At 45.9% G+C, this 14112-nt stretch overlaps 1 protein-coding gene across 2 annotated transcripts in view; it reads right to left on the bottom strand.

The window, feature by feature from the left end:
- Positions 1-2063: 2063 nt before the first annotated feature.
- The window catches only part of LOC110491163 (alpha-enolase), a 29748-nt gene continuing 17699 nt past the window's right edge, over positions 2064-14112 (bottom strand). For both annotated transcript variants that reach the window (XM_036947763.1, XM_036947762.1), the window contains exons 6-12: positions 12402-12535; positions 11732-11954; positions 7972-8169; positions 5116-5317; positions 4572-4680; positions 3740-3798; positions 2064-2644 (exon numbers count right to left, since the gene is read on the bottom strand). In XM_036947763.1, coding sequence (XP_036803658.1) covers positions 2581-2644; positions 3740-3798; positions 4572-4680; positions 5116-5317; positions 7972-8169; positions 11732-11954; positions 12402-12535 — 989 coding nt within the window. In that variant the 3' untranslated portion in view covers positions 2064-2580. The remainder of the gene's footprint in view (positions 2645-3739; positions 3799-4571; positions 4681-5115; positions 5318-7971; positions 8170-11731; positions 11955-12401; positions 12536-14112) is intronic.

Here is a 14112-nt window from a genome sequence, read left to right as displayed (position 1 = left end):
TTATGTAAGATTTGATATGTTGACATATTTGTTTATAAAGGTGAAGTTAAAAAGACAATGTATTATATTTACATGTAAAAGGACTGTACGCTGTAAATCAAAAGAAAAATCTTAAACTAAGTTAAACAGAGACCTCTAGTGGTACATTTGACTTTGATCAGTGGTAGGAGCATAGTGGTACTTCATGGCAGTAACCACCAGGGGGTGTATGACTCAAAGGAAAACAGATGGAAGCGCAGCTCTCAAACAAGCGAGGGGTTCGTCAGTGTTTACAGATTTTCCACAACGGAGATTATTCAGATTTTCCCAAATGCTGCCTTTTTATGTTTCTGTCCCTGAATCAAATCTGTCTTGGAAAAACACATCAATAAGACCCATTTCCTTACTGAAAGGCAGTTGATTGCGCTACCTCACTATGAGACGTTGTAGCAGTCCCTGTGTCACAGGAGGTTGGTGGCGCCTTAATTGGTTAGGACGGGCTCGTGCTAATGACTGGAGTGGAATCAGTGGAACGTTTATAAAATACTTCAAACACGTGGTATCCAAGTGTTTGATGCCATTCCATTGGCTCCGTTCCAGACATTATTATGAGCCGTTTCACTGCTCCTGAAAGCGGTATTATAAACAGTGTAGACTGTTTGCCTCTTGCTTCATATGATCTATATAAGGATAATAAAATGTATACAGCTAATCAATGGTGGCAGCCAGGTCTGTACACTTCCGCAAAGGAATTAACTTCCAGCCTCCATGGGCAAGCAGCCCCATGCATGTAGTGTAATGCTGCTGACTGAGCATCCATCTCGGCAGGGCTCAGTCAGACCTGGGTTCAACAACTATTGAACTAACTTTTATCAGGGCTTGATTGAGCTTGTCTGGCGAAATGGAACCAATAGAATAGTCTCAACTTCTAGCTGTCAGAGGCAGCAGGTAGCCTAGTGGTTAGAGTGTTGGGCTGGTAACCAAAAGGTTCCTAGAGCAAATCCCCGAGCCTGACAAGGTCAAATATCTGTTGTTCTGCCCCTGAACAAGGCAGTAAACCCGCTGTAGGCTGTCATTGTAAATAAGAATTTGTTCTTAACTGACTTGTGTAAAAAAAAACTAATGAAAACAGACCATCTGGTAATCTAGGCAGACTGCAGGAAACACACACAGTGTTTCTGAGATCTCAAATAGTATTTAAACCCAGGTCTGTAACTCACAGGCCCTTCAAGGGGAGCTGTCCTTCTTACCGCAGGCTCATGTTACTGCTGCTCTCTGGCAGTTACAATTACAACATCGATGACTAGGCACTTCACAGCAGACACACTTAATAACAGGCCTCAGGTCTGTTCTCCCACTTATAAACAGGCCTCAGGTCTGTTATCCCAATTAAAACCATTATACCTCCCACTTATAAACAGGAGTCAGGTCTGTTCTCCCAATTATACCATTATACCTGTTCTCCCACTTATAAACAGGCCTCAGGTCTGTTCTCCCACTTATAAACAGGCCTCAGGTCTGTTATCCCAATTAAAACCATTATACCTCCCACTTATAAACAGGCCTCAGGTCTGTTATCCCAATTAAAACCATTATACCTCCCACTTATAAACAGGAGTCAGGTCTGTTCTCCCAATTATACCATTATACCTGTTCTCCCACTTATAAACAGGCCTCAGGTCTGTTCTCCCACATATAAACAGGCCTCAGGTCTGTTCTCCCACATATAAACAGGCCTCAGGTCTGTTCTCCCACATATAAACAGGCCTCAGGTCTGTTCTCCCACATATAAACAGGCCTCAGGTCTGTTCTCCCACATATAAACAGGCCTCAGGTCTGTTCTCCCACATATAAACAGGCCTCAGGTCTGTTCTCCCACATATAAACAGGCCTCAGGTCTGTTCTCCCACATATAAACAGGCCTCAGGTCTGTTCTCCCACTTATATACAGGACTCAGGTCAGTTAAAAAAAAAGGTAATGTTGATAACTATGAATGCCTTCTGGGTCCAGAATGATTTCAGTGTCACTGAAGTTTGTGATACAGGAATCTACAGATTATATAACAACAAGAAAGCACACAGAATGACTGTCTGTTTCATCGGTTTATTTCTGGTAATTCTGCCAACGCTTACAGTAGCAACACGAGAACTTCTCTTCAGAGGTGACACATTACAGTCCTCTGTCTGTCCTGCCCAATAGCAGCACAGTGCTAAACTTACACAAGCTCTCCACTAGAATAATAGTACTCATAGGTGACAACCAGGAATCACTACAACTCACAAGAAGCAAAACAAACATCTCTCATCGTCACGCGATAAGGTTACACTGACACAAAGGACAAACACTACTTAAGGAGTCATAGAGGTTAGGTTGGTGGCGGTGCATTACGGTCAGTGCAGGACAAGTTAGATCAGTAGGGTTTCCTAACGTGCTAACGGAACCACAGACTTGGACATTGGGGTTTAATTTCAATGCCGCTCGACATTCCTTCCTCTGGACAGGGCGGTGCGTAGAGACCTAGCGTGCCTTTTATGTGGTGGTGTTTACTGTACTTATGCAGGATGAAAACACGAATGGCCCAAGTGAGAAGTTGAACCTCCTTAGATTGGGTGCCTGAAGTTCTGGCCAGCAAAGACAGCTTTGTCTCCAAGCTCCTCCTCAATCCTATGGAAGGTAGTCAGACATTCAATTTGGCTGAAGGTTTCAACAGTTAGGAGTACTACAATAGCCTACTATTATCCTTGATAATGGCATATTAAGATGAGGGATATAGAGCGCGCCATCTTGTAGCCCTAAAAACCAGTAATGAGTTACTTCTGGTTGGTTCAGTCATTCCTATGGGGGAAATTAATTGGGGAAAGAATGGGGTTGTGGGATAGACGACGATAATAAGGTCTGAGGTGAACACAGGCTTAGGAGATCTGACCTCTGTGAATTATGAAGACTTCATGTTATGTTCTATGAGATAATATCAGTCAGTTAACATGACCTCTCTGAATGATGAAGACTTCATGTTTCGTTCTATGAGATAATATCAGTCAGTTAACATGACCTCTATGAATGATGAAGACTTCCTGTTTTGTTCTATGAGATAATATCAGTCAGTTAACATGACCTCTGTGAATGATGAAGACTTCATGTTTTGTTCTATGAGATAATATCAGTCAGTTAACATGACCTCTATGAATGATGAAGACTTCATGTTTTGTTCTATGAGATAATATCAGTCAGTTAACATGACCTCTCTGAATGATGAAGACTTCATGTTTTGTTCTATGATATAATATCAGTCAGTTAACATGACCTCTCTGAATGATGAAAACTTCCTGTTTTGTTCTATGAGATAATATCCGTCAGTTAACATGACCTCTGTGAATGATGAAGACTTCATGTTTTGTTCTATGAGATAATATCAGTCAGTTAACATGACCTCTATGAATGATGAAGACTTCATGTGAGCTTCAGAATTCACAAAAAAGTGACGTTAGCCGATGTAGCTCATATCATTGAACAAAACGTATACGATCTCCTAAACCTGTGTTTACCTCAGACCTTATATTCAGCGATTATCCAAAAACCCTGTAAAAACACCATTCATTTCCCAACAGGAAGTGCCTAAAAAAAGAAGCCATTATACTGCTCTCTATTTGGGCCAAATGTACACCTTTTAAGGTTATATCTAATGAAGAACACATGACATGATATTACTAGTGACAATATTTTATACAGCTGAGTTAAGAATTTAAAGACGGCGCTCACCTGAGCAGCTGGTTGTACTTAGCCAGACGCTCAGATCTGCATGGGGCACCGGTCTTGATCTGGAGAAGGACACACAGCATATCAGTTATTTAAGTTGTCTGGAACACAGCATATCAGTTATCTAAGTTGTCTGGAACACAACATATCAGTTATTTAAGTTCACCGGAACACAGCATATCAGTCATTTAAGTTCACCGGAACACAGCATATCAGTCATTTAAGTTCACCGGAACACAGCATATCAGCTAATAGGGTTCACCGGAACACCAGGTATCAATACATAATTATTTCCAGGAAAAGCTGATGCTGAAAAAACTATGGTGAGAATAAAGCAATGCTCTCATGACGGAACTTGCAGTGGGATCACAACACGACAGAACTTGCAGTGGGATCACAACACGACTGAACTTGCAGTGGGATCACAACACGACGGAACTTGCAGTGGGATCACAACACGACAGAACTTGCAGTGGGAACACAACACGACGGAACTTGCAGTGGGATCACAACACGACAGAACTTGCAGTGGGAACACAACACGACGGAACTTGCAGTGGGATCACAACACGACGGAACTTGCAGTGGGATCACAACACGACTGAACTTGCAGTGGGATCACAACACGACGGAACTTGCAGTGGGATCACAACACGACGGAACTTGCAGTGGGATCACAACACGATAGAGCCAAGTGTCTGTCTGCTGAACTTTGAACTAACATCTCCTTCAGTGTTAGGTCACACCAGTATTAAAATCTGCTTCATTAAATAAATGTAATTTTGATAAAAGTGATCCAATTAAATCTGTAATCTGATGAGAAGGTGTATCCTACCTGTCCAGTGCAGAGACCGACGACCAGGTCAGCGATGAAAGTGTCCTCGGTCTCTCCAGAGCGATGGCTGACCATCACCCCCCAGCCATTAGTCTGGGCCATTTTGCAGCTACACAGGAAACAGCGAACACATTCATTAGCTAGTACAGAAACTTACACATACATACCACAGGAGGCTGGTGGCACCTTTAATTGGAGAGGAAGGGCTCGTGGTAATGGCTGGAGCGGAATAAGTGGAGTGGTATCAAATACATCAAACACATGGTTTCCAGGTGGTTAATGCCATTCTATTTGTTGCGTTCCGGCCATTATTATGAGCTGTCCTCCCCTCAGCAGCCTCCACTGATACACCCAATGTCCCCAGATGGGTTTGACACCCAGGTCCACATTAACATCCACTACGTTTTCCCCTTTCATCAGTCTCCCTACCTTCAGCACTGTCTGAAACAATGGCAACAAAATGGCTGCCAGCGGAGTGACACTCCACTCAGTGATGGAACCAGGATGAACCAAAATGGCCGTCTATGTGTGGACAGTTACTCACGCCTGCAGGGACTCTGTGACTGAGCCGATCTGGTTGACCTTGAGCAGCAGGCAGTTGCAGGCCTTGTCGGCCACACCCTTGGCGATGCGCTTGGGGTTGGTGACGGTCAGATCATCACCCACCACCTGGATGCTGGTCTCAGCCGTGAACTTAGACCATGCCGCCCAGTCATCCTGGTCGAAGGGATCCTCAATGGACACCACTGTAGAAGACAGAGGAGAAGGGTTGTAACGGGTTAGTCGTTAGAACATGTTGCTAAGGACACTACTGGGGAGAGACGGGGGAAAATGCATGCAACTCTAAAGCCTAATCAACTGCAATTACAAATGTGAATGGGTAGTAGTGTGCACTATGGGTAATAGTGTGCACTATGGGTAATAGGGTGCACTATGGGTAATAGGGTGCACTATGGGTAATAGGGTGCACTATGGGTAATAGGGTGCACTATGGGTAATAGGGTGCACTATGGGTAATAGCGTGCACTATGGGTAATAGGGTGCACTATGGGTAATAGGGTGCACTATGGGTAATAGTGTGCACTATGGGTAATAGGGTGCACTATGGGTAATAGTGTGCACGATGGGTAATAGGGTGCACGATGGGTAATAGGGTGCACTATGGGTAATAGGGTGCACTATGGGTAATAGGGTGCACTATGGGTAATAGGGTGCACTATGGGTAATAGGGTGCACTATGGGTAATAGTGTGCCCTATGGGTAATAGTGTGCCCTATGGGTAATGGCGTGCACGATGGGTAATAGTGTACACTATGGGAATAGAGCTCTGGTCTAAAGTAGTGCACTATATAGGGAATAGAGCTCTGGTCTAAAGTAGTGCACTATATAGGGAATAGAGCTCTGGTCTAAAGTAGCGCACTATATAGGGAATAGAGCTCTGGTCTAAAGTAGTGCACTATATAGGGAATAGGGCTCTGGTCTAAAGTAGTGTACTATATAGGGAATAGGGCTCTGGTCTAAAGTAGTGCACTATATAGGGAATAGAGCTCTGGTCTAAAGTAGTGCACTATATAGGGAATAGAGCTCTGGTCTAAAGTAGTGCACTATATAGGGAATAGAGCTCTGGTCTAAAGTAGTGCACTATATAGGGAATAGAGCTCTGGTCTAAAGTAGTGCACTATATAGGGAATAGAGCTCTGGTCTAAAGTAGTGCACTATATAGGGAATAGAGCTCTGGTCTAAAGTAGTGCACTATATAGGGAATAGAGCTCTGGTCTAAAGTAGTGCACTATATAGGGAATAGGGCTCTGGTCTAAAGTAGTGCACTATATAGGGAATAGGGCTCTGGTCTAAAGTAGTGCACTATATAGGGAATAGGGTGCCATAGGGCTCTGGTCTAAAGTAGTGCACTATATAGGGAATAGGGCTCTGGTCTAAAGTAGTGCACTATATAGGGAATAGGGTGCCATAGAGCTCTGGTCTACAGTAGTGCACTATATAGGGAATAGGGCTCTGGTCTAAAGTAGTGCACTATATAGGGAATAGAGCTCTGGTCTAAAGTAGTGCACTATATAGGGAATAGAGCTCTGGTCTAAAGTAGTGCACTATATAGGGAATAGAGCTCTGGTCTAAAGTAGTGCACTATATAGGGAATAGAGCTCTGGTCTAAAGTAGTGCACTATATAGGGAATAGGGTGCCATAGGGCTCTGGTCTAAAGTAGTGCACTATATAGGGAATAGAGCTCTGGTCTAAAGTAGTGCACTATATTGGGAATAGAGCTCTGGTCTAAAGTAGTGCACTATATAGGGAATAGAGCTCTGGTCTAAAGTAGTGCACTATATAGGGAATAGAGCTCTGGTCTAAAGTAGTGCACTATATAGGGAATAGAGCTCTGGTCTAAAGTAGTGCACTATATAGGGAATAGAGCTCTGGTCTAAAGTAGTGCACTATATAGGGAATAGAGCTCTGGTCTAAAGTAGCGCACTATATAGGGAATAGAGCTCTGGTCTAAAGTAGTGCACTATATAGGGAATAGAGCTCTGGTCTAAAGTAGTGCACTATATAGGGAATAGAGCTCTGGTCTAAAGTAGTGCACTATATAGGGAATAGAGCTCTGGTCTAAAGTAGTGCACTATATAGGGAATAGGGTGCCATAGGGCTCTGGTCTAAAGTAGTGCACTATATAGGGAATAGGGCTCTGGTCTAAAGTAGTGCACTATATAGGGAATAGAGCTCTGGTCTAAAGTAGTGCACTATATAGGGAATAGAGCTCTGGTCTAAAGTAGTGCACTATATAGGGAATAGAGCTCTGGTCTAAAGTAGTGCACTATATAGGGAATAGAGCTCTGGTCTAAAGTAGTGCACTATATAGGGAATAGAGCTCTGGTCTAAAGTAGTGCACTATATAGGGAATAGGGTGCCATAGGGCTCTGGTCTAAAATAGTGCACTATATAGGGAATAGAGCTCTGGTCTAAAGTAGTGCACTATATAGGGAATAGAGCTCTGGTCTAAAGTAGTGCACTATATAGGGAATAGAGCTCTGGTCTAAAGTAGTGCACTATATAGGGAATAGGGCTCTGGTCTAAAGTAGTGCACTATATAGGGAATAGAGCTCTGGTCTAAAGTAGTGCACTATATAGGGAATAGAGCTCTGGTCTAAAGTAGTGCACTATATAGGGAATAGAGCTCTGGTCTAAAGTAGTGCACTATATAGGGAATAGAGCTCTGGTCTAAAGTAGTGCACTATATAGGGAATAGAGCTCTGGTCTAAAGTAGTGCACTATATAGGGAATAGAGCTCTGGTCTAAAGTAGTGCACTATTTAGGGAATAGAGCTCTGGTCTAAAGTAGTGCACTATATAGGGAATAGGGTGCCATTTGGGACACATGAACACCCACCTGGGTAATCCTTGACGAAGCTCTTGTAGAGGTCTCCCAGCTGGTCTGGGGTGATGTAACGGCTGGAGTCGTCAGGTGACTTGAAGTCCAGGTCGTACTTCCCGTCCTTGTAGAACTCGGAGGCGGCCACGTCCATGCCGATCACGATCTTGTCGGTGTAGCCGGCTTTGCTAATGGCTTCCTTCAGCAGCTCCAGAGCTGAGAGGAACATAGATGAATAAGAGATTCCCTCACGCTAAATTATGAGATTTGCTTAGCTTGGTATATTTTTCCTTCGTATTTAAATAGTGTACAATACCATTAACAAAATACAATATTGAGTAGGCTATAATTTGTGGCCAAATCACTTCAAGTAACTTCAAACCTAGTCATTGAACTGATTTGAGTTGATTTTGGTCATGCAATTGTTAAGATATTCTTCAGGGAGCTTGCACAATAAATACATGATTAGGAGAATAAATCCTCAATTATTTTACAGTTTCATCATGAACTCTGCTAAGTGCCCCACTGGGAGTTCTACTATCTTAGCACCTTGACCAATAACCTGGCACTGAGCTGGCACTGACCTGGCACTGAGCTACACTGACCTGTCACTGAGCTACACTGACCTGGCACTGAGCTACACTGACCTGGCACTGAGCTACACTGACCTGGCACTGAGCTACACTGACCTGGCACTGAGCTACACTGACCTGGCACTGAGCTACACTGACCTGTCACTGAGCTACACTGAGCTGCACTGAGCTACACTGACATGGCACTGAGCTACACTGACCTGGCACTGAGCTGCACTGAGCTACACTGACCTGGCACTGAGCTGCACTGAGCTACACTGACCTGGCACTGAGCTACACTGACCTGTCACTGAGCTACACTGACATGGCACTGAGCTACACTGACCTGGCACTGAGCTACACTGACCTGGCACTGAGCTACACTGACCTGGCACTGAGCTACACTAACCTGGCACTGAGCTACATTGAGCCACAGTGGCTGGCCAGTTTATGCATTATTCGGTATTGGGTTGAGGTCTTAATTTGGAAACCATCTGTCGCCTCCGAAGCAGCATTCCCAGGCAATGAGTAGAGAGCTCCAGCAACATAGGGTCACTGTGGTGTCAACACTTGGGGAGGTGGAGATGGGGACTGGGGGGAGGTGGAGATGGGGACTGGGGGGGGACTGGGGGGGGACTGGGGGGAGGTGAAGATGGGGACTGGGGGGGACTGGGGGGAGGTGGAGATGGGGACTGGGGGGAGGTGGAGATGGGGACTGGGGGGGACTGGGGGGAGGTGGAGAAGGGGACTGGGAGGAGGTGGGGAAGGGGACTGGGGGGAGGTGGGGAAGGGGACTGGGGGGAGGTGGGGAAGGGGACTGGGGGGAGGTGAAGATGGGGACTGGGGGGAGGTGAAGATGGGGACTGGGGGGGAGGTGGAGATAGGGACTGGGAGCAAAGGAGTCTATACTGGTGAAGTACTAGAGGGTTCTGGGAATGTTAAAGTCAGTGGACATTCCCTCTCAGCTATAAGGCACAGAAGTGTAAGGAAATAATGTTAGCAGCACTACTCATTATCCAACTGAAGCTGCAGTGGTGCCATATTGCTGGTCTTGTCTTGGGAAAAGAAAGGTGTTCCTGTTGCAGCTCGTGACAAATGATGCTGTGAAAAGGGCTATACATCCGACTGACTGTCTGACTGACTGACTGACTGTCACATCTGACTGACTGTCACATCTGACTGTCTGACTGACTGTCACATCTGACTGACTGACTGACTGTCACATCTGACTGACTGACTGACTGTCACATCCGACTGACTGACTGACTGACTGTCTGACTGTCTGACTGTCTGACTGACTGTCACATCCGACTGACTGACTGACTGACTGTCACATCCGACTGACTGTCTGACTGACTGTCACATCTGACTGACTGACTGACTGTCACATCTGACTGACTGACTGACTGTCACATCCGACTGACTGACTGTCACATCCGACTGACTGTCTGACTGACTGTCTGACTGTCACATCTGACTGACTGACTGACTGTCACATCTGACTGTCTGACTGACTGTCACATCTGACTGACTGTCTGACTGACTGTCTGACTGTCACATCCGACTGACTGACTGACTGTCACATCCGACTGACTGTCTGACTGACTGTCTGACTGTCACATCTGACTGACTGACTGTCACATCTGACTGTCTGACTGACTGACTGTCACATCCGACTGACTGACTGACTGTCACATCCGACTGACTGACTGACTGACTGTCTGACTGACTGTCACATCCGACTGACTGTCACATCTGACTGACTGACTGACTGACTGTCACATCTGACTGTCTGACTGACTGACTGTCACATCTGACTGTCTGACTGACTGTCACATCTGACTGTCTGACTGACTGTCACATCTGACTGACTGACTGTCACATCCGACTGACTGACTGTCTGACTGACTGTCTGACTGTCACATCTGACTGACTGACTGACTGTCACATCCGACTGACTGCCTGACTGCCTGTCACATCCGACTGTCTGACTGACTGGCTGGCTGTCACATCCGACTGACTGACTGACTGACTGATTATTGGATGGATTGATTAACTGACTGACTGATTTATTGTCAATCTAACTGCTTGATTAACTGACTTGACAGAGTTACTGTCAATCTTACTGATTGATTAACTGACTGACTGTCAATCTGACAGACTGGTTAACTGACTGATTAACTGACTGACGCTCATGGTCTCTCCCCATCCTTGCTCTCCAGGATGTTGGGGGAGAAGCCTCCCTTGTCTTCTACATTGGTGGTATTCCTCCATTCTCCCTCTCTCAACCCCTCCCTACATCTCTCAACCCATTCCTACATCTCTCAACCCATTCCTACATCTCTCAATCCCTCCCTCTCGACCACTCCATCCCTCCCTCCCCTCGCTCAACCCCTCCCTCCCTCTCTCAACCCATCTCTCCCATTCTCTACCCCTCCCTCTCAACCCATCCATCCCTCCCTCTCCCCTCACTCAACCTCTCCCTCCCTCTCTCAACCCATCTCTCCCATTCTCTACCCCTCCCTCCCACCCCATCTCTCCCATTCTCTACCCCTCCCTCCCACCCCATCTCTCCCATTCTCTACCCCTCCCTCTTAACCCCTCCCACCCTCTCTCAACCCATCTCTCCCATGCTCTACCCCTCCCTCTCAACCCATCCATCCCTCCCCCCCACTCAACCTCTCCCTCCCTCTCTCAACCCATCTCTCCCATTCTCTACCCCTCCCTCTCAACCCATCCATCCCTCCCTCTCCCCACTCAACCTCTCCCTCCCTCTCTCAACCCATCTCTCCCATTCTGTACCCCTCCCTCCCACCCTCTCTCAACCCCTCCCACCCTCTCAACCCCTCCAATCCTCTCTCAACCCATCCCATCCTCTCTCAACCATCTCTCCCATTCTCTACCCCTCCCTCCCACCCCATCTCTCCCATTCTCTACCTCTCCCTCTTAACCCCTCCCACCCTCTCTCAACCCCTCCCATCCTCTCTCAACCCCTCCCACCCTCTCGCAACCCATCTCTCCCATGCGCTACCCCTCCCTCTCAACCCATCCATCCCTCCCTCTCCCCTCACTCAACCTCTCCCACCCTCTCTCTCAACCCCTCCCATCCTCTCTCAACCCCTCCCACCCTCTCTCAACCCATCTCTCCCATTCTCTACCCCTCCCTTTCAACCCCCCCCTCTCCCCTCCCTCTTTCTCTCTCTTACCTTCCTTGTTTTCCAGGATGTTTGGGGCGAAGCCTCCCTCGTCTCCCACGTTAGTGGCGTCCTGGCCATACTTCTTCTTGATGACGTTCTTCAGGTTGTGGTAGACCTCGGCTCCGATCCTCATGGCCTCCTTGAAGGTGCTGGCTCCTACAGGGAGGATCATGAACTCCTGCATGGCCAGCTTGTTGCCTGCGTGGGAACCTCCGTTGATCACGTTGAAGGCCTTGGACGGAGACAACAGAGGTTTGAGCTTAAGTTTCTAATGACAGTTAACGTTAAGTAACGTCTTGTTGTAAATATAAGAGGTGGTTCTGTAATTACAGTTAACGTTAAGTAACGTCTTGTTGTAAATATAAGAGGTGGTTCTGTAATTACAGTTAAAGTTAAGTAAAGTCTTGTTGTAAATATAAGAGGTCATTGAGTGAACCACTATTTTATTTGTTTATTTTATTTCACCTTTTATTTAACCAGGTAGGCCAGTTGAGAACAAGTTCTCATTTACAACTATGGGGTGATGAGTAATGTTGTCTGAAACCTGTAGAGTTGTGTGAACTCCCCGAGCCCAGTGCCTGGGCTTTAGCTCGGAGGACTAACAGACTTATTGGTAGCAGGAGACCGAGGTCCGAGCCAAAGTCAGTCACATAAATATACAATCTAAACACAGGCTTACGGGGACGGGGAGGATGACATCGGGGTTTCCAGCGAGGTCAGCGATGTGACGGTACAGGGGGACACCTTTCTCAGCAGCACCGGCCTTGCACACAGCCAGGGACACGCCCAGGATGGCGTTGGCACCAAACTTAGCTGGGGGGGGGAGGAGGTAAGTGCCCATACAGCTCTTTTCTGCCTCTTACTCCTCTCATCGTTGGTTTTAAAAAGTGGTTCCTGGCAGAGTACCAACCCCATGACTAAACTTTACCCTAACCCTTGGTACCAAACTTAGCTGAGGGGGGAACCAAAAGAGAGCCAGTAGTCTATTGTGAATGACTGTTATCATAATTAATAGCTGGCACCCTAAATTTAGTTCTCGGTTCCAAGATTTAACAGCCAATACAGTGATTTTCTATAAACAGCTTCTATTCTCTTGTCTATAAACAGCTTCTATTCTCTTGTCTATAAACAGCTTCTATTCTCTTTTCTATAAACAGCTTCTATTCTCTTTTCTATAAACAGCTTCTATTCTCTTGTCTATAAACAGCTTCTATTCTCTTTTCTATAAACAGCTTCTATTCTCTTTTCTATAAACAGCTTCTATTCTCTTGTCTATAAACAGCTTCTATTCTCTTGTCTATAAACAGCTTCTATTCTCTTTTCTATAAACAGCTTCTATTCTCTTTTCTATAAACAGCTTCTATTCTCTTTTCTATAAACAGCTTCTATTCTCTTTTCTATAAACAGCTTCTATTCTCTTTTCTATAAAAACCTTCTATTCTCTTTTCTGTATTCTATTCTCCTCAAGGGGACAACGAAAGCCTATTTGGGGACTTTGCATTGACGCCTAGTACACTAGTGTGCTGTATATGTAATGTGTAACCAGAATCTCCATGTTAACTCAATGCTGTGAATGAATAAGGCAGTGTACAGCCGGCAGCTCACCATTTCTACATCTAGATGTAACTCTAACCCATCAGTTCCTAACCCAAACCTATCAGTCCCTAACTCTAACCAATCAATCCCTAACCTATCAGTCCCTAACCCTAACTTATCAGTCCCTAACCCTAACCTATCAGTCCCTAACCTATCAGTCCCTAACCCTAACCTATCAGTCCCTAACCCTAACCTATTAGTCCCCAACCCTAACCTATTAGTCCCGAACCCATCAGTCCCTAACCCTAACCTATCAGTCCCTAACCCTAACCTATCAGTCCCTAACCCTAACATATCAGTCCCTAACCCATCAGTCCCTAACCCATCAGTCCCTAACCCATCAGTCCCTAACCCTAACCCATCAGTCCCTAACCCATCAGTCCCTAACCCATCAGTTCCTAACCTATAAGTCCCTAACCCTAACCTATCAGTCCCTAACCTATCAGTCCCTAACCCTAACCTATTAGTCCCCAACCCTAACCTATTAGTCCCTAACCCATCAGTCCCTAACCCTAACCTATCAGTCCCTAACCCTAACCTATCAGTCCCTAACCCTAACATATCAGTCCCTAACCCATCAGTCCCTAACCCATCAGTCCCTAACCCATCAGTCCCTAACCCTAACCCATCAGTCCCTAACCCATCAGTTCCTAACCCGTCAGTCCCTAACCCATCAGTCCCTAACCCATCAGTCCCTAACCCTAACCTATTAGTCCCTAACCCTAACCTACTAGTCTCTAACCTATCAGTCCCTAACCCATCAGTCCCTAGTCCCTAACCTATCAGTCCCTAAC

This window comes from Oncorhynchus mykiss, chromosome 16 (assembly GCF_013265735.2).
Source record: "Oncorhynchus mykiss isolate Arlee chromosome 16, USDA_OmykA_1.1, whole genome shotgun sequence".
In the NCBI taxonomy this organism is placed as follows: Eukaryota; Metazoa; Chordata; class Actinopteri; order Salmoniformes; family Salmonidae; genus Oncorhynchus; species Oncorhynchus mykiss.
The sequence above is the reverse complement of the archived record's forward strand: the minus strand, read 5'-3'. Positions and strand labels throughout refer to the sequence as shown.